General features: G+C 33.0%; 1 protein-coding gene across 1 annotated transcript; it reads left to right on the top strand.

Annotated features, from left to right (window-relative positions):
* The first annotated feature begins 2,232 nt into the window (after positions 1–2,232).
* On the top strand, positions 2,233–3,254 carry LOC149248786 (uncharacterized). The gene has a single exon (XM_089456110.1). The coding sequence runs from the start codon at positions 2,249–2,251 to the stop codon at positions 2,996–2,998; it is 750 nt and encodes a 249-aa protein (XP_089312236.1). The 5' UTR covers positions 2,233–2,248; the 3' UTR covers positions 2,999–3,254.
* Positions 3,255–24,295: the final 21,041 nt, after the last annotated feature.

Here is a 24,295-nt window from a genome sequence, read left to right as displayed (position 1 = left end):
AATCAGCACTTACTCATTGCAATCCTCAAAGGCTTGTTTCCGATAATTCCGCCAGTTCTCTGCCAATGCGACTTATTCTCAACCGTTGATTTTCTGGAACCAACTGTTGCTGAGAGTTATCACTTAATTCCTCCGCTCGCTTATTTACTTGGTTTTACGCCATTTTTCCAAGTTTCTGTGGTTTCCAGGTTTTCTTAAAGGTTCCTGTTCTTGACTATTTTCACTGCGCGACTCCTTGTGGGTTCAAAATCCATTCGAACTCCTCAAACTCCATTGATTGATGTCATCATGGATCATTTCTTGATCCTTTGATGGATTCAAACATCGATTACAAACCTCTAGTTTGTTCTTCTCCTCTGTGTATTCGCCTCAATCCTGCCTATATATTTATATTATGCAGTTCTCTGATAACACATAATTCATCACTTAACACACGAATTACACAATTATACAGATTCAAATCAACCTTTGTATACAAAAATTCAAATAAATAATTACAGAATAAGAACTCTGTCTCTCGGCCTGATGTTCTAATATCAGTGGCCTTTTATTTACAAATTTGCCCGTAGGCTTCAACCCACACTCTAATTAACTATCTAATTATCTCACTTTCTAACCCATGTCTATGCCTTTTAAGCTTACATTTATACTCAGGGATTCTAAAACCAATTCTGGTTTAGATCCATGAATTCCTCAACAAAATTCCTAAAACTCCTCTCTAATCCCTACATTCATGAATTGACTCCTAATCTAAGATTTACAATCAATTCTCAAATCCCTCAATATCTCAACTATCATAAATCCCTCATGTTCTCCTATATTCGAGAACATTTACAAATATGCCTCACATTATTTAATTAATTCCCTACTCTAGCTTCTCTCATTAAAATCAATCAAAAAATTAATAGTTACATTTAATTCATACTTAGGAAACCAAGTTCCTTAAAAACACAATACCCCTATGTCTAATAAATTACAATGAGTTTTCTTGCCCTGAATGCTCCTGCATCAATTTTAAAACATTTTAAGGAGTTTCACTAGTTGACATTTTGGTCAATTATATTTTCGGGTCAATTTTGTTTAAAATCTAATAAAAAGTTGTTAGAATTGCAAAGTCCAAAGAGGCTTTCAAGGTATTGTATCCATTTATGCATTAAAAAATGCAATTTAAACAATGAAAGTTACACAGAAAATAGAATGGCAAAATTGAAGAAGGGTTGCCACCAAAATATTATATATATATATATATGATTCATTTGGCATTGCATCTATTTATGCATTCAAAAATGCAATTTCAACAGTGAAAAGTTACACAAAAAATAGAATGACAGAATTGAAACAAAGTTGCCACCAAAATATTATATATGTAAAAATCGACTTTGATTGAACAAATTGATATAAAAACTACCAACAAACAAGATCTAATCAAAGAAAATAATTCTAACAACACATAATTGGATCTAGAGATTTCTTCCTTTTCCAACTCTTTTTTTAATAAAAAAATGTGCTTTCTCCCACACCCAAATAATTCCTCCCGATTTGAATTTTGCCTTTATAAAAATATTTGATACATTTTCATTGGTATTATAATTTCCTTAAACTGCATCTTCTCCCTAAAAAACTGATAATATACCCGAATATATTTCGATTTTTCGTAGTACACAAGATATATATTTCGATTTTGTGTAGTACACAAGATTGTTAGCTAATGGTGGTGCTTTGATTTGGGGCAATAATAATACGTAATACGGTCAAAATTAGGATTCTCCAAAAATCGTCATCTCAATTAAAATAATCATATTCATATTCATATGAATTATTATAAAATAAAATTATATAAAGTTTTTGTTATTGCAAAATATTGTTTTTACTTGAGCCATCAAATACAGGTGTGAACAATCGTAAAGTGAAAGCGGCCATCAATGCCTACCCAACTGACAAAAGTCACAATATCAATGCCTACTTAATTGACAAAAGTCACACTAGCACTCTTAAAGTTCGTTCATAAAATTATGAAGTCATAAAAAAAGGATATAACCTTGAATACGATACTACATTTTTTTAAATAATATTTATACTGTAAAATTTTGACTACCCTCACAAGTTGAGTGATGCGTTCCCACTTGTATTTACCTACTAAATGGTACAGGCGATGTTTATGTTAGTGAGAAACAAAATCTTCTTATATCTCAATTGCTCTCCTTTTGTTCATGTATTTCTGTATACTCAGAAAGAACGCAGAGCGGTGATGGGGGAGGTCAGGAGATCGAACATGGAGCTGTCAATATCATCCAGCAGCAGAAGCATATTGAGGGAACAAGCCTTGGCTGCCTGGCGGTACAAACCCTCTGATACGGCCAAAGACCAGGACGCTGACGCTGCGTGGATCTTTCAGGCCTCCCAGCGGGACACGGAGCTCGTGGTCAGAGCACTCGAGAGGGAATTGAACTCCAGACCAGACGAAGGTATCTTAATCGGGACATTAAACAACAACATTGCGGGAAGTTCCAGAAGCGAGGTAGCGTCGTCGTCCACGTCCAGCTGTGATCCAGGGAGCCCTTCCCGGGCTGCCGTCGAAGCAAAAGCAAGCGAAAGCGTGGAAGTTTTGGATTCGATGGCGGGCCAATATGAGACTCCGGGGAGACGAATCCGCCTAGCAGAGGCACTGTCAACACCATGTAATAACCAGAGATCCGTCCCGGTGAGGAATAATTTCATCCGCAAGAGGCGATCGCGAAGTGGAAAAGGCGCTCCAATCACGATAATGAGGGAAAATCCTACTGCTTCCCGAGCAATATTTGAGCAGATGACGGGTTTCCATCTGGAAAACACCAGCGCGGCGACCCCCTCGATGTTGAAGGCGGAGCCAACCAGGCCCGAGGCGGTCCCTTGTCGGTTGAAGCCACTGCCAAAGTGGTCAGGTTATCGTAAGCACAATGGTCCTGCGAAGAATAGCCAAAACCCTAGTTGTGGGAAGGGTTTCTTCCGCCCACTTTAAAGGAGTATGAAGTCGTTGCAGAAGCCTTCAGGGGATTGGAAAGAAGAAAAATGACGTAAGTGAAAATTTCAATAAAACTGACAAAGGATAGTTTCAAGAATTTCGTGTTTCTCCTTTCCTAACGAGAATCTTAGAAGAGCAGCATGTTGATATACAAAGGCTACATCGTATATCTCTTTCACTCGGCTTTCTGCTGCAATTTCAAAAGCATTCCCTCTTGCATCTGTATCAAATTGTTTCTAAAAATCATGTTCATTTGATTGAAATAGATAGGTTACGCGACAAATTTTATCGTGTTTTCAATACACGAGGCTAATTATAGGTATACAATATTTCAATGGTAATTTTTGTTCTTCTAATTTTAGTTACTTTATTAGGACATTTTTGTTCTTCTAATTTTAGTTACTTTATTAGGACAAAAACAAAAGAAAATAGGGAGTAAAGGAATTTTAGCAGTGATCATCAATTTTTTCATTTAGTAAATTAGTAACTTAGTCAAAAAGAGTAAGAGTGTAAAGAGGTGTGGATGGGATTTTTAAATTGAATATTTTGATTTCCATAATCAAGCAATTGATATATTAAATTTAAATTTTTTTAATGTTTTTGATATTGGATTTTTTTAATATTTTTGTTTATATCCAATATCATGGAGCCTAGAATAAGAGTTGTGTTTAATTCTTAATTGCTTTGAACTTTAAAGTCTGGATTTTAATTTTGTCTCTGAGAAAATATCAAGTAAATGTTAATCTTGCTTCCAATTTTAATTTATTTATATTTCATTTCTAGAAAATATAATTTTGTAATGAGTTTCTAACACAAAGACAACCCTTGGAATAAATATACTACTAAACTTATTCCATGTAAATTCATTTTCTAATACAAAACACTATAACAAACATTATACTCTATTAAATGTGGATATCCCTATAAGCTTTGCCACATTTTACAGTGCTGATTTCAGCATTGTCTTCTTTAATAAATGTATTTGACGTTTCTAAAATAGGTATTTACTTTTCTCATGAACATTAGTTGGGCAACATAAAAGAGGAAAGAAATGATGTTTCCAAAACAAAACTATTTGTAATTAAGTTAATAAGAAGGGATTTTGATTATAAAAGGTGACCACTCTCTCATAATAGAATGTTGATTTGTTTTCAAGAACATTTGTGTTATTATGTTTTTTTAATCTTCTTTAATAAATGTATTTGATGTTTCTAATATATGTATTTACTTTTCTATGAACATTAGTTGGGCAACATAAAAGAGGAAAGAAATGATGTTTTCAAAACAAAACTATTTGTAATTAAGTTAATAAGAAGGGACATTGATTATAAAAGGTGACCTCTCTCACATAATAGAATGTTGAATTGTTTTCAAGAACATTTTTGTTATTATGTTTTTTTAGTATGCACTATTATATCTCTGATTTTCAAGACAATTTTTAGATCTACATGTAGATTAATATAGCTTCTAAATTTAGGAAGCTAGGAGTTCATGATGTCATCCAGCCTAGATAGAAAATATTTCAATAACCTTTTTGAATGATTAAGGAGGTGTCTAAACAACTTATTAATGAATCACATGGTTGAAAAAATGTTTTTACTCAAGGTTGCTCAATTATGATAGTGGAAGGAGATTCAAAGTATTGATATAAGCAATAGGAAATAGGAGGATTTGTTGTTATTGTAATGGAGCACTTTTTTTTCATTGTGTAAGAATATTTAAACATTATAACATCTCTCATTTCTATTGAGTATCATCATATCATATGAAACATTTTCACATTATTAACAACATATTAATAATAATTTTGTAAATAGAGGGAGGTGTTACATATCAAGAAGAATCATATATTGAGCAGTTATGAGAAGCAAAATTTGTAGCCATTTAGAGGTGGTCAAAATTTTGGAGAGCATGAGTTAAGGGGAAAGGTGAAGTGAAAATTAATCAAAACTTATTTGTTGAGTAGAATTTTGTAGGGAAATTAGGATTGGATTGGGTAAACAAAGAGAACCTAAGGAAATTGTAGGTAGTGAAATCTCTAAAAGGACACAAAAATAGGTTAAATTAGCAATTGACTTGTAACTTATCTAGCAAACGATTACAACTAAAGTCTATGGAATTGTCCAAATAAGATTTGACTCAAACAAATTGTCACATAACTAAATTCTATAGAATTTTTCAAATAAGATTGGATTGAAATAATTTTTTTTTAGTAAACATGTTAACCAATTAATAACTAACACTCAAAATAAAACCTAAAAAAATATCATATTATAACCAAAAAGATATTTTTAAAAAATTAATATAGCAATGACCTAGCTGAATATCTAAAAAAGTACCAGTGGCATGGCAAGAAGGCTCAAAACTCAAAGTGGTAGAATTTGGGTAAAGTTAGCATCAGATAAAAGTGCTCGTCATCCTAATTCCAATGGTGTGAACGATGCTCAAATCCGAGTTCATATGAAGAAGTTAGAGCAAGTCAAAGATCAAGTTTGACTTGGATAGGTGGCAGGAGGAAGTGATGTGGCAAAAATCTCACCAAATGGGGAATTGCCAAGTAGCAGGTTGCCATTGATGCCTCACATTGCATAAGGAAGATGTTGCGGCTTAAGAAAAACGGCCCAAGAACTACGGAGTTATGATTTGTGATATCACAATTGCAGATCAGAGGCAGTCAAAGTTAAAGAATCAGCCCTGGAGCAAGCTAAGTTTCGATGCGATACATTGCAATCGCAAATTGCAAGGAGGGAAGAGTTGAGGAATAGGCCCCAACAAAGTCAGGTTGCGATGTGATATATCGTAATCACAGTTCAGAAAGGGGAGTAGTTGTATGGAGTACCAACCTCGATTCCCGCTGATTGCGATTTGCGATGCGACTTTCGAACCCTATATATTATGTACTATGTTAATAGCTTGTCAGGTCCGCTGTTAATGCAGGGCGCTTGTTGTAAAGGCTTGGGTCTGTACACCAATGGGAAACACTGATACTAAAAGTCGTTGAGTCAAATGTGCGGTTAAAGAAGTTTTTTACATGTTGGAAGGTTTGTTTTCATGTACTATGTAGGACCCGAGATTATCTGCCCGAAACAAACCCGCGTGCTAATACTTGTCATGTGTTTGGAACTACCCAGGAATTGAGGAGTTAGCCATTAAGTATATATATTGGACTATTAGCACAGGAAAAGGAGGAGACTAGCATGATAGTTCAGAACACATTGCATGTAGTAGTAACCTGACCTGGCAGCAAGTCGGAACCTCGCCTTGAGCAACAAGGAGGTTCTAAGAGGGCGGAGAATCTTTATTTCTACAAATTTGGTGTTCGGATAAGCGATTCTGCACAATTTGTTGCCCGAATTTCAATGGTATTGTTTGTTTCTAAAGCTAGGCTCTCCATTCGACGTCCATCTTCTAGCTTGGAGTTATAAGGATTGTAAATGAATGTTTCTTGTACTTTATCTCTTTTTATGCCACTTAATGAATGAAGGCCTCCCCACTATTGAGCAGGGCTCGGAGATGTAGTCCAAACTGGATGAATTCCATAATCAAATATTTGTGTCATGGTTTCATGCTTATCTTGTTGTTTCTGCATTATTTTATGTGCTTTTAAGTTCCATAGTTAATAAGATATGTTTCATGTAATTCTGATGCATCTATAAGTAAAAGATATTGGATCAAAAATCAATTTTCCAAGAAAAATATTAATATAACAAAGAATTTGTAGAGTCTACAAAATGTATGATGTAAAGAGCCTCTTTCAATAAAAACCTTTTGTCCCTTCACCTAAAATTCATAAGCTTTATAAACATACAAATAAATTGTCTTATAAAAATGTATGCATATTAACATATGCAATCACCAATTAAATATATTAACTTATAGCCAACTAAATATATTATCCTATCCAACTAAAGTTTAATAATTTATGAGCCAATTCATTCAACACTAAAATCTCTTTAACTCATTAGTGCACCTTTACATGTTACATATTAAAATATCCAAATAACCAATCAAATATATTCATTCAACCCATTCATTCACAATGAACGAAAAGTGGTAAACAAAATGTTAATTTTGCATAAGAAAGAAAACGAGCATAACACAATAGGTAAAACAAAGACAGTCCATCCAATGCAATGGGACAACAAATCTAACAAAACAGGAAGCAAAGATGAAGCATTAGAAATTTCATGAAAGGAAAACAATTATGTATTTTAAATTGTTATCATGTTACAAATATACATGCAAATAAATAATAATAATATATAAAAGAATGTAAGCAATCCTTTCACACATTCCTTTCTTGCAGTATACATCTAAATGCTTGAATCCCATGGTTGATAATAGTAGAATTAAAAGACGTATGTTTGGAGTTATTGTTGGACCATAAGTTGAATATACTTACAAAAATAAAGAAGGAGCACGGCATAAAGGATTTTATAATGTTAAGAGAACTGACAAAGAAGAAATCTTTAGAGGAAACATATCTAGTAGGATGGGGTAGCAAAATACCACCCTCTAATCAGCGATGAAACTCCAACAGTGAGTGAAGTTCAGCAGGCTCTATCATCCCTAATCAAGGAATCACCCTACACTGTCATAGATCCAATGTGCTCGATTTCACCCCCAAAATTAGGAAAACTTACAACTATAAGTTATACAAGGGAAGCTTTAATTATAATTGCAAATCAAAATTTCTTAAGTTTCAAATTAGAATTCCTTCAACAAGGACATCAAGGGTATGCTTCCACGATGACTTTTCTTTTACTATCAGAGGCTCGCCTATATCAGAAACTACTATGTTTATTGGTCTCATAATCAATGCTAGAGTCTCTAGATGTGAAAACAACTTTGTTTACTATGAAAAATTGAAACTAGTCACCATGACATTATTGACAACAATCTTAAATAACATCTCAGACTTCCCTAGTTGATAGGGATTATCCAGAAATTAACGTAGTACCATCACATTCACCAATTAGAAGGCACAGAGGAACGAGTTGAAGTTGGCATACCAATCTTCTCTCCAAGACACAAGGATTTCCAAGATTTATCAATCTAAATTAACAGACAACAAATCATAAGTGGCAGACATGGAGTTTCCTTGCAAACAATTGATGATGCTAACTGCTTCACCTACAGTTTTGGTTTCACTCTCTATCTACTATTACATGCCAATATGAAAATTTGATTGTAGTAAAATAATGGAAAAGTATAAGAGATTCCTAAGCTCTTTATGTAACCTTGAGTCTTCTTGTAACTACCTCATGAAACCCTAACCAATGAAATTGATAACCATGCCCATTAAATCAATTATTATCGCTCTATAAACAAATGGTCAAATGCATTATGAATCCTATAATAGCTAAACTTATTCAACATCTTTGGTGAAATTTTTTCTAACAATTTCCCTTTACCCTCGTGATATCAATCCTTTATATTTTCCTATTCCAAAATAACTTTTATTTTTACTTATTTACTCAAATCCTTTGATTTTCCTTTCCATTAAATTTATCCTTTCCTAAATCTCTTCATTCCTTTTATCAGTATATGCAGCAGCAATATCCATTTCTCCTTCTATTTTACAAGGCAACACTAAAATCTTCCTATATTTCAATGGCCTTATTTCCTTTACAATTGCTCTAATGTAGAGAAATCCCGAGATGAACCAGTTTAATGGTCCATAGTTAAGTTATCCTAGTAATTCTTTAACCCTTATATCATACTTATGTTCTCATATATCATTAACAGTGGATATTTTGCAGCATTATTTATGAATTTTAATCGTCTTGCTAGTAGATAAACAATTTATACAAAATAGACCAGCTATTTACTTGGATGAGAAAAAAGAGGAACTTTATCTACAAGGCAAGTGGTTGTCTCAATCTCTTTTTTAACACCTATTTTACATTTACAGAGAAAGGAAAAAAATTAAAATTTGAAAACAACTAAAAATCGGTTTTAGTTTTTCTTCGTTTAGCTTTATTCTCATCATAAAGGCGACTAGTAAAAACAGAGCTCATCACATCTTTAATTTCGCTCCTTTATATCCTTGACTTTATATAGATATCCATAATCTTGGGTCATCAAGGAGAAAGCGGAAGGCCTTTCCAGTGAATATTTTCATACACGTTTTACATAACCAGAAATTGTATTAAATGTAAGGATCTAAATGTAGTTAACTGATAAACTGTTTCTTGACCTAAATGAATACACTTTTTCATGGAAAAAAACTAATTATCATACCGATGAAATTGGTTAGAAATAACGGGAATTCTAGTTTATTTCTTTCCACAGAAATCCTGTCATTTTCATTATGAAATTACAGATATATTAGTCTTTAAACTTTGAATAAAGTAATCTTTCCCATTTTACATCTCTAGTTTCCTTCTTAAAACTTCAAACATCGAATAAAATAATTTTTCTTAAAAGTTTTAATATCAAATAACGTGATATTTTCTCGATAGTAAATTCTTAAAAATGTAAAAAATTCTCCATCAACTGAGAAGCCGTGAAAAATTCAAAGATATTTATCCATACACGGAAAAAAATATAAAATAAATGAGTAAGAACACTAATTCATAAATGAATTGATTAAATCATGGATCGCCAAGTGGGCCAACTTAACACAGCCACGAAAAGTGTATATGCAAATACAATATATGAAGGTTATTCAAAGGCGAATCTTTTGTTTTAAGATAGACAGTTTCCCACTGTTTATTTAATTTAAGTCCCATTTTAAGGTAGACAGTTTCCCACTGTTTATTTAATTTAAGTCTTACTTGAGCTAATTCGCATTTTAGCTATTGATATAAACCAAGTCGAACTTGTGTTTGGTAGCTCTAATTCTAGTTTTAATCCTAGTTTAGGAATAAAATAATGTTGTTCAGTGATGCTGTGATTTCAGAATGATCTGGTCTATAGTGCTAGGATTTCCATGTGGGCTCTATCTGTTTTATTATAGGGTGGACAGTTTCCCGCTGTTTATTCAATTAAGTATTATTTGAGCTAATCCCAGTTTTAACTTTTGAAGTTAAACCAAGACAAACTTGTGTTTGGCAGCTCCAATTTTGAAAGGTTATCCTCTGTTTTATTCCAGGGTGGACAGTTTCCCACTTGTTATTCAATTAAGCCTTATCTGAACTAATCCCGGTTTAAACTTTTGAAATTAAGCCAAGTCAAACTTGTGTTTGGTAGCTGCAATTTTAAACGTTTTTCCCATAAAGCCATGATACCTTTTAGTTTTCGGCTTCATGATACATTTTAGTTTTCTTTACAACTCTAATAGTAATAAGATAAGGCTTGTCAACAATGATGTCATCTTCAAGTGGGCCAATTTGACAGAACCATAAAACTAAATGCAAAGACAAGATATCAAGGTTATCCAAATGTTTTTCTTTCATTCGAGGGTGGACAGTTTCCCACTGTTTATTCAATTGCCTTATTTCAGCTATATCGGCTTTAACTAATGAGATTAAGCCAAGTCGTATGAGATTAATCCAAGTCAAACATGGGTTCGGTAGCTCTAAGTCTAGTTGAAGATTTTTCCATAAAGCCTTGAAAAATTAGGCTGAGTCTACCAATGTAAAAGGAATAAGATAAGGCTTGTCAGTAGTGTTGTGGTCTAGCTGTAAGTCAGTGGAAGTTTATCACAATTGGTTCAAGTTGAATTTGATATAGTTGTAAGTTAGTGGGAGTTATCACAATTATTCCATCTTGAACTCACAATTTAGCTCTTACCACTCCTCGTGGATGTAGGAGGTCTCTCCATAAGAATTGTAGCAAGGGATTTCCTATACAATGGAGTTTATTAGTGTAGAGAATTCCTATACAACAAAGCGACTTCCTATACAACAAAGTCATAACATAATATCGTTTCATAATAATAACAATAATCTCAATCAACCTTTATCTAGAACTCATTTTAAAGACTACATAAGTGCAATTTAAACACACAGTGGAAGATGAATCCAGTGGAAAATGTCTTATAGATGATTTGTTCCTTGTTTCCCTATCCCTTCAAGAGAGCACAGTTTACTATAACCTATTAATAAAAATCTCCATGATACCAATCATTGAAATGTTTTATGTTTCCATATACATTTACATACTGTATCAGCCTATGAATTACATATTTTCCATAGCAACTAAATTCAAATTATGATGTAAATATTCTTATTAAAGAATATAATAAGATTGTAAAAAAACACTTTAAATGAGTATAAAATTAAGTTCGTGGATGCTAAGTAGGCAACAAAGAGAGGACAATAGGATGTGATGTTTTTTCTCAATCCATTATTTATTCTGACCATCAAGATATTGGCCCATGCTATTTTGGGGTATTGTTAGGTTTGTGAGACACTCCACAAATTTAGATGATGTTGTTGGTGCTACATCAAATGGATATATTCTACAACATTATTTTTGGAATGACATATGTGATTAGAAAGGAAATAATTTAATATTGTTTTTCCTTAGCAAAATTGGTTCCAAATTCAGTGATTGTTTGGAATGTCAAATCTACGTTCAAGGTTCTATTGAGAGGGTTGCTTGTGAAGAAACAGAGACAAAGGTTCCATTGAGAAGGTTGGCTATGAAGAAACAGGGACTAAGGTATCAATAAGGCAATTTCAGAAATTGGTTGTTGACAATAGCCTTGTTCCTGGTATACAATGGTATGCAACATACATGTAGTGAATTTCTAGTATTCATTGTGAGGTCATTTCCAACAGAGTTGAAGTGTTGTAGGGCATATGTTTGTTTCAAAAAAAGTTTGTGAAATTGAAATCAGAAAAAGAGAATTAGTGGAAGTTGCTTCAAAGGCTATGAAGCTTGTTCTAAAGGGAAACAATCCTTTGGTAATATTGACTGCACATTATTTGAGGAAGGATTTGTTCACACATGATTTGAGGAAGGATATGTTCACACATGTTGGTTTTTCTAGCTCATACTATAAATAGAGGGTTATTGTTCCTATGTGCAGCATGTTATTCTTCATCATTGGTGCAATTGATGATAGCCATGTCAAGTTTCAAATACAAAAGGGACTTGAATTCAAATACCTGGTTTCAATGTCATAGACCCATGTATGCAATTTCAATGTTATAGTTTCAAGGTACAACATGCTATGACTAAATTTTGTTAGAAACATGAATAGATTATGGTACACAATTTGATTTCAACTCCTTCGATTCAGTTAGTCCAATTTTGGGTAGCAATCTACCCAAGATAGATGGTGCTCCTTTTCTTGTAGTTCCTTTTCCATTTTTTCCTTCTCACAAATCATGTTATATAGATCAACATTCCCCTAATTGAGTTCCTAATTATATTTTGCGATACATTTCAAAAATGTTGAAGTTAGGAGCAGCTCGAACTGACTATGAAAATCAGTTTCTAATTCTTGTGATATAAAATTGTTGGCCAGTATTACTAATCCCAAGGCACTAAATATTAAGTAGATGCAACTGAGAATTAGAAGTTTCAGTTATAATGCTAGGAAACATATTCCAATTCTTTACAACTTCATGATGGCATTGTGGATACGGGATTGAAAAAAAAGGAATAAACCTACCTTCTTCAAATTGACATAGTTCCCAAGTGTATTCATTGTCAAGTTCTGTGGGAATTTCGGAAGCAGGTAGAGGAGGATTGAAGGTTGTTTTTTGATGGGAGTCCACCAAAGCGTACAATCTACGTTGTGAATTATCTCAAATTTATGTTGGCTGAATATGAGGAAGTAATGGAAAATTTCTGTGGAATGAAGAGAAACACAAGCCTTGCAGAGGTTGTTAGTCATGTGATGTATTCTTTGGAGGTGAGCTTGGAGATGAGAGTTAAAGGATACAATGAATCTATATTGGCACACATATTCCCCATGAATAATTATTGGTATATATTCAAGACAACTAGAAACAACAATCTAGGGACTTTGTTGGGTGGGGCATCACTAAAGCATAGGAAAAGATTTGTTAACCAACATGTTTGGGTTATGAAAAGGATGTATAGGTGCCCTTGGTGAAGCTTTTGAATAGAGATGGGATAGTTGTGTCAAGCAGTGGATTGTCAACTCATAATTTAAGAACAAAATCCTCTGATTCTGATTTCATGATGACAATATTCCTCTTCGAGGTCAGTTTCTTAGTCATTTTTGAGATCTTGTGTTGGCTCAACGCTTGCAGTATTGTGATATTTTTGATCCAACCCCAAATTTTTTCCTTCTTGTTGAGGAGAATGTGGGACTGAAGCCATGTTATGAACTACAGAGTTTTGTTAGGTTTGTAATAGTTTTTTAATACATTTTAACTGTAGTTTGAAAATTCTCAAATATGGACATGCAAGAGTTTGGCAAGATTCCACGAAAAAATAAACCGCTCTTGTATAAAACCATGTAAATAGGACACTAGTGAATGTAATGCAATTTGGTTCTATGCCTATTTGTTGTACTTGGGAAAACAATGCATAGAATTCTTCGCATGGCCATGTAGATGATAGCTTGTGATTTGACTGCCCAATTTGACATCCAATTGTTGTGTGAAACAACCCTATTTGTAGGACAAGAAATCCCCCTTTCTTCCCTAATTTAAATGCTCAATTTACACAAATTCTTCCATAGAAAAGTAAAAGGTATTGTAGATAGGTAGAAAAGGTAGGGATCTCCTAAATATGAAGGATTAGAAGGGCACGCCACTACCTTCCTCATTGAACCATGACCTTATTAGCTTTGACTAGGTATATGTAGAAAACAAAGGGCAACATCATTCCTTGATCATTATAACATTTCCCATTTTTTTTGCACTTATCCATATTATATGTTGCAACCTCATCTTGTCTACTAGGATTTATCTCCATTTATCTAAAGAAAAACAAATTAACATTATCTCTTGTTCGTAACTCATATCTACTGCAAGAACATTTTAGTGACCTTTTTTCAAGATATGCATGTTGCTACTATTTAAAAAACAAAATAGTTCATCATTTCCTTGTAATTATTAAAAAAAAAAGATAAGTGATTATATTTAAAATTCAACATTGTGAACCTTATCTCTAATCTAAAAATTTCTAATCAAAATCATGGATAAGTTTTGCCCCTAAATTCAAGTGAAATTCTTATTATTGAATATACGGGACATAATAACTCCTAAAAATATATTGCATCACTCTAGGACATAATGCCTCTAAATGGGGTTGATTCCAAATATACTCATATTTTACTTTCCTTCATCACTAGTGCAACTGATGATAGCCATGCTGAGTTTCAAATACAAAACGGGCTTGAATTCAAATACTTGGTTTCAATGTCATTGTCTCAAGTATCCAATTTTGATGTTATAATTTCAAGGCATAGTGTGCTATGACTACATTTTGTTAGAAACATGATTATATTATTATACAAAGATTGATTACAACTCCTTGGATTAGGTTAGTCCAATTATGCGTAGCAATCTACGCAAGATAGAGACTAACAGACTTAGGAAAAATCCTAAAATGCAAAAAACTTTCAAACGCAACAAGGGTTTCTCATTGGAGACCATTTCGAAGATAAATTTATAAGAAAGAAGTCACGAAATCATGAAGCTCACCTTGAGGACGTCATGGTTTCCTGCTGGTAGCTTAGTGGCTTCCCGAAGCTTCTCACGAAACCGATTACACAAATATTTTAGTGCAAAGAATATATCAAGAGATAATTAGATAGACGAAGGAGGTGTATCTGGCAATGTGGGGAGATGTGAGAAATGCGGTGATTTTTTGTTGCGGAAATTGAAACATTATGCAGAAATGAAAGCTAACACTCTAGGTCCTTGTACTCTATAAGAGTCCTCACAGAACCATGTAAATCTCTAAACAGGAGTGGCACCGTGCCCTACTTCTTTGAATCCTAGTTTAAAAATATCAACCCAAGTACCCAAACTATATATAAAATAATGCATGTGTCACACCATATGTATGGGGTTTTGGCAACTCGAACTATAAGATTTGAATGTCATTTAAACGCAACATTTCTAGTATCGCTCAGGAACTTTAGCAAGATTTGTAAGAAGATGGAAGAGATTTTGAAGAGAATTTCTCGTATCACTCTGGAATTAGCAAGATTCAGAAAAATTATCAAAATAAACCCTGCCACGCACTTTCATTGAGATGCAACTGGAATATGACCGGGCAAATTTACAATAAACTAAAAACCCATGTAAATGTGCTAAAACATATACCATTTATGGAGTTCATTAGGACCAAGGATTCCACTTTATTGAATTGAAATTGTTAACTAAATTACAATATCAAATCACACCAAAAGGGATGGGAAAACCTTAATCTCATTCTCGTGTAGAGATTGGGGATTAATAGGAAGTCAATGATGTTAGAAATTGTAATTACTCCCGCATGTGTAGTTGGATAAAATTAGAGAGACAGTTAACTGAGTGATTGAGTGATTAAGTGTTTGAGTGTTGAGTCAAGTCGAGTTAAGTGATAAACGACTTTTAGTGTTTGGTTGCATGTGGGTGCATGTCAAGATATATTAGGCAAGTTGCTAGTTGCAAAAGGATAAATACCCTTCGTCGGGTTCATTGTAAGAATCATGTTTTGTGTGATCAATAGAAGAGCAAAAGCTCGTGTTTTATGTGTGAATTCATGCTTTGTCTCCTTTGCCTTTCCAACAAATTGGTATGAGAGGTAGGTTGGAAGAAGAGATAATCCACAGTCGCAACGCCGCAATGTGTGAGCTATAAGAGAATCAAAATTTTCTCAAGCGTCGAGTTCGTTTGGTCTATGGACAATGTAGAAAACCCATATGTTTTGAAGAAGTAGGCACAACTGCCGTGAACACCCATCACCCTGTGCTCTCAAAGGAGTGAACAACAACCTGCAGAGTTGCCCGCTATATTTAGAAGCTAAAGTAGCCACTGATTGCCTGCGATATTGAGGTGTCGTAGCCTTGATCCAACGGTCTCCTGTGCACGCAGGTGTTTGGCTCTGCCAAGAGTGTTGGAACATTATTGTGTGAGTTCGTCACCATGAACATCATTTGCATGAAGCCCTCTCATCACAAGACGTGCATTAATAGAGCGAAGAATATTTTTCAAAGCCAAGTTGTCTAATGGTCAGCCACAATCATAACCAACAGAATAAACCCACAGCCTCCATTTATAAATTTCATCATAGTTTTTGGTGAAGATTGTGTCTTACGGGGGCGCATATTTAAAAAGATATTTTTTTCAGGGGCGACATGGAAGATAGCCTCATGCAATCAGAAAATAAACTATAAAATAGAGGAATGACTGCAGTCATGGGTCGAAAAGCGCAACTGAAGCATATTAAGAAAAGAAATCGAAAAGAAGAGGCAAAGATCATTGCCATGGTTAGAGAGGTTCAGGCCACAACCAAGGAACTAAGAAGTCTAGCAGAAGACAAAGAAGAAATCAAGGGTGATTGGTGTAGCTTTGATCTGCTACCACCTCCTATGTTTACAGGGGAATATTTTGATCATTGGGTTACGAAGATGTTAACTTTTCTTCGAGCTAGAGAGTTAATTAAGTATAGATCTAATAACCCATATGATGTAGTATGTGATGTTTTAGCATTGAATTTTATAAAACAAGCATTGGATGAGAAGTGTTTGTGCAGGGTAGCAAAAGCTACAACTTCCAAGGAACCATGGAAACTCCTGGAAGGAGAGTTTAGTGCAAGGGAGAGTGACATGCAATAGCAGGTTATGGCACAAGCAAAGAAGTCAGTCGCAGATCTGAGAATAGATGAGAAAGACTCTAAGAGGAAAACAAAGCTTGGAGAATCCCACTCAAAAGTGGATCATGGTTTTCAAGGCCACAAAATTGAAACCCATTATGAAAGCATGCATATGGATGAAGAATATGGAGCAAAGATTACAGAGAGAGAAGTTGAAGCCTCTGTGTGTGAAACAGAGCAACAACACATTAATGCTCAAGGACTCCACTGTCATGTGGATGATATAGATGGTGAATCCCACTGTGGTGAAACACATGTGGATGATGACTGCAAATTTATATGTGAATTGGTGAATCCAGCTGCAATTGATGGATTTGGTGAAGTTGAAATTATCAATGAAATTGACAATGAACACATGCATGATCAGATATCCCACCATAGTGTAGATGAAAATTATGTTGATGATATGTGTGGTTTCTTTTTTGAAGCATAGATTGATTATGGCAATTTGGTAAGCGCAATGTTTGATGAAACATTGAAGCTTGAAGCTGCCACTATAGCAGCAAGTTATGAAGCAATTGGAACTGCTCATGACGCAGTATGTCATCTAGCAGTAGTTGATGATCAAGAACACGATAAAGTGATTGAAGAGTTTTTTATGAGAATATCCACTAATAGCATAACAGTGGAAGAAGACCTCCATGCAGTTGGAAAGAAGGCAGATGTAGCGAAGGAAGCTCTCATTGAAGAGAGTCATATTCAATATGTTTTTAACATTTTTTTTAATATGCAAGTGTTTAGAATAACACAAGCAAAGAAGTTGAAAGCAAGGTTGTTAATAAGTTTCATGCAGATTTGAAGCTTACTGAACAATGGATTCAGAAACCAATAGGACAAATTGAAGCGAGTAAAACTCATGAATATAAAGCACAAGAAGCAAAGCAAAGAAGACATTTTGAAGATGCAATTTTTTGGAAACATTCCGTGGTTGAATGAATATTTGAAGAGGAAGTTGTAGAATACATGATCCAATTGTTTTTTCAGAACAAGTTCAAGACAAGTCAAAGAAAAATTGCAATAGTAACAAGTGAATAATTCCTATAACAAGAAAGTTCAACAGAGAATGAAGCAATTTCGAGGATATAGAATTTGGAAGTAGAGAAAAGAAAATGCAAAATTGTAAAATTATTGAGTCATTATAAGCCTAGCTGAGAGATAGACCATCAGGCATGTTTGTGTGATAGTTAAGTCCTATTGAGTTATGTTGAGTCATACGGTTGTAATTAAGGGGGAGTGTTACAAATTGTAATTACTCCCGCATGTGTAGTTGGCTAAGCTGAGAGAGTCAGCTAACTGAGTGATTGAGTCATTAAGTTTTTGAGTGTTGATTCAAGTCGAGTTAAATGATAGACGAATTTTAGTATGTGGTTGCATGTGGGTGCATGTCAAGGTATTTTAGGCAAGTAGCTAGCTGGAAAACGATAAATACCCTTCATCAGGTTCATTGTAAGCATCACGTTTTGTGTGATCAATAGAAGAGCAACAGCTCGTGTTTTATGTGTGGATTCATGCTTTGTCTCCTCCACCTTTCCAAGAGATGAGGATCAATTCGGTACCATTTTTGAGTAAACATCAAGGTTTCAAGTATTGCAAATGTAGGAGAGACCCAAGAAAATTCATGGACCCTAATGGTCACTCTTGATCGAACATTAAACAGTTGATCGTGCATTAAGGAAGTGAATGCGCAGAGTAAAATTTGGCCAATACATACCCCATGGAGAAAGGAAATGAAACACGAGGGAATAAATGCTATGAGTTACTCTATTTACACAGATTGTGTGGTGATGGGGATCTCAATAAATAACAAATGTCATTCTCAAACAACGAGATAAATATTAGCTTAATAGCAAAACGGTAAACAAAGGTTTTCCTGACCATTTCCAAGAAGAAATGGCTAATTACTCTCTCTTATATTATTAAATATTACATTAATTTTCATTTTCATTTTATTTGATACATATATATTCATGTCTTTAAAAAAGAGTAATAATAAGTAATATTTGATATATCTATTGAAATCTTTTACCAATATTTTTATAATTTATTTATCTCAATTTAGTTTATGTACGAATAATATTTATTTTGTATAAATATACTTTTTTTATGCCCATCTCATCCTAGTGTTAAAATCATTCACTAAAATTATCTCTTCAATAATCCCATGCAATACTCTCCATATTTTTTATATTTAATAATGGAAAGGGGCAAAACATAACATAACCATAAATATTTTTTCTCTTAACTTTTCTCTTCTTCTATATATATAAATTGTTTATTAAATTACTATTAATTAATCTATGAGGTGTAGCTTGCGTGGAGTTATGTCTCTATCAGATTATATGTTCAAATCCCATGAAGAGGGGTTGAGAATAAGAGCTCTCTTTAGAAAAATTAAACTATCTCAAAAGACATTTAAGCCTAGACAAATCTTTTTTCCATAAAACATTATATCTAGCTTCAACATAGATTTAACCTAATTTAAAGAAAAAAATCGTATAAACATACCCAGAATTACATGATATAAAATGTATAAATATGTGATATTGGAAAGCATGGTGAATAAGTTATAATGAATATGCTATTACAAATCAAATTGTAAACCAATTTATAAAAATGCCCTGAAAATGATAAAAGACAATATGTAATAGTGAATATGTAATAGTGAAAGAAGGAAGAAATATATTCTTATTTAAATATAAATAATTTATAATATATATATTATTAAACAATAAAATTTATTTTTATTTTATATGCTTAAAATTATTAAAATAAAACGAATAAAAATAAATGCAAAGAAGTTAAAAAAAAATATAAAAAAATTTACATTTATTATTAGTTCTTATAAAGAAAAGTTATGATAATCCATTTATCTTTTACATTCAAGTTTTTAAGGAACATAATATATATAATATTATACTTTAAAATAAAAATATTCATTTTTAATACCTAAAAAAATACTTTTAAAACAAAAACTGTTAATGGCAAGTTTATAATATTATTGCCTCTTTTGAAAAATTACATACCATCCCTTTAACTACCTCACGGATATATGCTAATCCTTCTATCTTTTACTTTATAATTTTACTTTCAAATGAAAATATTCAATTTTAATACATAAAAAAAATACTTTTAAAACAAAATTTATTAACGTCAAGTTTATAATATTAGTGCTTCTTTTGAAAAATTACATACCGTCCATTTAACTACCTCACGGATATATGATAATCCATCTATCTTTTACGTTTAAACTTTTAAGTGAGAGAATATATATAATATTTAACTTCTAAAATAAAAATATTCATTTTTAATATATAAAATAAATTACTTTTAAAAGAAAAATTACTATTATATCATATAACTATCTCAAGGATACTGCTATCTAGAGTTTTCAATCATTTATATCAGTGTCACGAATGGATTCTGCATTGATCCTTTGGAAAATGTTTTTCAGTACCTTGATATAAAATATTTGATGCTAAAATTCAAGTCTGGAGAATGTTATAAAGTTTTTGATTTTAAATTTTAAAGTTTGTTTGCAAAATGCTATAAAGTTTTTGATTTTAAATTTTAAAGTTTGTTTGCAAAATGTTGTGATAGATATATGATAGGGAAATTTTGCCAAAAATAATTTTCTAATGAAAAATAATAAGATAATAGTTAAAATAATAAAATTAATGTTATAATTTTTGGAGAGTAAAAAAAAAGATATATTTTTTTTTATTTGTATTTTTGGCTTATTTCTTTATAGGTTTTCTTAAATTTCAACTGTAGACACTTGTTCGAGTGGGAATTAATTTCTACATCTAACGAGTACCCATTATGCATACTTTGAAGAAGACTCATATTGATAATGGGTATTCTCAAAAGTATGCATAATGGGTAAACGCTCGATGTGGAATTTGTGTTTACTTTTGAAATTTGAGTAAACCTATAAGGATAGAAGTTCAAAATACAATTCAAAAAATAATTTTTCTTCTTTTCCCTCCAAAATATTTACATGTCCCTCTTTTTAAATTTCAAATATTTTGATTGGTTACATACTATGACATAAAAATTATGTGAAAATTTCATGAGAATTTTTAGACACAAATTTCCTCTAATGCATACACAGATTTTTTTGATATCTACAGGAATTCCTAATAGGGACTTATGATGCTTGATTTTATTTCACGAATGTCATCAATATGAGGAGAGATGGATTTTGCCTCAAGAATGGGAGAGAGAATTGAGAAAAGATAAATGTTGTCTGTAGTTGATGAGTAAGTTTTTCAATCCTGCAGTTTGCACTCTCTCTTTATTTACCTCTACCCATGAATTTGTTTTGTATGGGGCCAAGATTTTGGAAATTTTGAGAACTGAAAAAAAAAACAGTAAAAATGAGTATGGAGGTTTTCCAATGCACTGGATATGGTGCATTATGTGTGAGAGTATAAGTGGCCATCTCTCTTGGAGAAAAAAAAAACATTTTTCGATTCTTACTAGCTATTTACAATGATTTTTTTAACGTCGTAAATAGTTTCTTAGTAAAGTTCTTTTTTATGAAGAACAAGCTATTTAATCTTTGAAATCCATTAATATTTTTGTAATGTTTTTACATAATTTTAGGTATCTATTGATGCTTTTTCCGTGACAAGCAATGAATGAATACCGATCCTATTTTAGCAGTCACAATGTGCAATTGATTTGGTTTTTGGCGGAATGCTACAATTGCTTTGTTTTAAAAGAACTAGGAGCGTTTGCTTTTAGGATGCTTGAGTTTTGATGAAGCCATTACCCTGCACTGGGGATTGAAGTTTTTGAAACTTTCTACTAGAATCCATTGATGTTTTTGTAATCTAGGTTTTTTTTCTATGAGGAGAGATGAAAGAATAGAAATTGAAGTTTAGTCGCCACAATGTATAAGTGGCTAATCCATTGATGCTTTTGTAAGATGAATTTTTATCTCTGCGAGGAGCATTGCAAGAATAAATATTGAAGTTTAATGGCCAAAATGTATAAGCGACTTGGTTAGAAGGGCCATAGGAGCATTGTCTTGTATATGAAAATTACGACCCTAGAGGCCAAATATGTGATGTTATAGGCTGTCATCTTGTTATAGTGGCATATCACTATGTTGAGGTGACCATGTTACTGGGTGGTTTGTTGAGGTGACCATGTTACTAGGTGGTTTGGTATAGGTTTAATTGTTACTTTTACATGTGACCATGTTATTAGGTGATTTGGTTCAGGTTTAATTGTTACTTTTACAGTTTGAAAAGGCTTAATGGTTAAGAGTATGTGTTTAGGTTAAAGGTTCAAATCTAGAGCGACATAGAGTATGTACACCTTTCTCTGCTTTACCACTCAAATCATTGAAAGTGACCCCTTGCTACATAAACATGAGGTTTCATATACATTTAGTGTCTAGATAACCTTAAAAATAAATTATTATATTTTATAGAAAAAAGTGAAAACTATAGAAGAGGTTAAGTTGTAACATTTATTTTATTACATAAAAATACTAAATACCATGATCTTTATGCTTGACTCCCTGCACTCTATTTTTAGTCCCAACAAAGTCCAACTACATGCTCCAAAATACTAGTTATCTCATATGGTGGAACTATTAATGTGAAGGAGCATTTAATTACTTTTTCCCAAAGATGTCTAGATCTATTATAAAGGTTTGGGATTTTTTTTAAGTCTAGTTACAATTATTAATTATTATGAGAATAGTATAACTGCTTTATTTTTTTGGTTTTTTCCTAGTTATATTTTTAGATTAATTTTGTTTAAATTTTGGTTAAAAATCATTACAATTATAAACCTAATTTTTTGAATATGTATGATCCAAGTGTTTTAGGGGTTTTTTAAGGAACTAAATTTATCTGTGAGTATATTTTTTTTAGGGCAATTAAGTCCATTTATACAACCAAAAATGAAATTTAAGAAACTAAAAATTATAGCTCACCAAGAATTATATTTCCAAATTCTAATAAAAGGGGCCAAATGGTAGACCATTTAGACTTCAAAATTCTATGTACTAACTATTGGTCTTGGGAAATTTTTTCATAACCTATTGTCACTTCCAGAGACAACCTTCCAGTTCTTACAAGACCAGTGCCTGGAACATCTAGATGTTGTGTGTCTCATATGATTCTCAGGAAACTGGAGACATCACATATATTTTTGTACATATATATTCATATATATAATGAAAAACATGGGTTGGTTCATTCATCTAAAGGCATAAGCCATATATTTATGGTACTTCTTCACATATACAACTCACAAAAATATATGTATAAACTAGTGGAGGTTGTATATTTCAAGGACCTATAATTTAATAAGCTTTGGTAGAGAATTGAGAGAAGATAAGGAGATAGAGTAACTAATCATATAGAGGATGAAGCATCAAGAATTCTACCCTCATCACATAGAACTTGAAGCCTCTAGAATTAGACACTTATCTGAGTTAAAGGTAGACATAATGGATGAAAGAGGATTGGGTGCGATGATTCATGGAGCACAATTTTAAAGATATAATATCACAGATCCATACAGGAACATGATTTAACAATTCAATACAAATGAATATATAAGAACATATCAAACATATCTAGCAACTATGATTACTTGAAATAAGAGAGGAGATGTCAACATAATCGAATTTAAACAAAGGGATAACATACTGTAGTACTCGAAGGAGGAATCACCACCATTTCCCTAATATTATGAAAGATTTATACTATAAAGTCATATAGTCTCGAAAATAACATGTAGTTCTTTCTTTAGGATTATGAAACTTTGTGAAGTGTTGCTTCCCACTATTTATCTAGACAGGGGAGCATTGAACAGTAATTACAAAAATATATCTCAGTCGGGCCTCGACTGTAAGATCGATTAGCTGTCTAGCCCTGGGATGGCTCTATGGCCAAAAAATGGCTACAAAATATTGATTTCTTCATTAAGTGGAAACCCATTACAGGATAACAAAACAAGTCAACAATTAGATGAAAACAGTAATAAAATATGTCCATGCCCATCCATGGGATCGACTTTTCTTCATGTTTTTGCTTGCCCACAATCTGGCCTCCTGTGTCACTCAGTTGATTCCCGTCGCTTCTGCCTTTACTATTAGAATCATTCATTCTCAAAAGTTGGGAGTTGTTAACTATCGGTTTCATGCCATAGTACAAAAACAAATGTCACCTGAGGTGGTACTTCATCTTCCCTTTACATCAAGCACCATGCTAGATCATCAAGTCCTCACGAGCTTCATGTTTTCATTTACTCTATCAGTGTCGACCCTAGTTTCCTATCACAAGGGGCCTTACATGGTTAGCCCGTGCTGATTTTTGAATGCTCCATCTCCTCTCTTAAATGCGTCAATTTTCGACCCACCACGCCATTAAAGTTTTGCGTTACCTTGTCGCGGAGTTATCGCATCGGGATTTCCCATTAAAAGTCCTTATGGGATTGGGCATCATGATCCACTTTAACCCCTTTTGGTTCATGTGACCAAGGGAAATGACCAAGCACTTAGTCCTCGAGAGTTAGGTCCTTTGGATTCCCCTA

The sequence above is a fragment of the Pinus tabuliformis genome, chromosome 7, assembly GCF_031772625.1.
Source record: "Pinus tabuliformis cultivar Carrire ecotype Pingquan chromosome 7, CPIR1, whole genome shotgun sequence".
Lineage (NCBI taxonomy): Eukaryota > Viridiplantae > Streptophyta > Pinopsida > Pinales > Pinaceae > Pinus > Pinus tabuliformis.
Note: the sequence above shows the minus strand (reverse complement) of the source record. Positions and strands in the feature narration are given on the sequence as shown.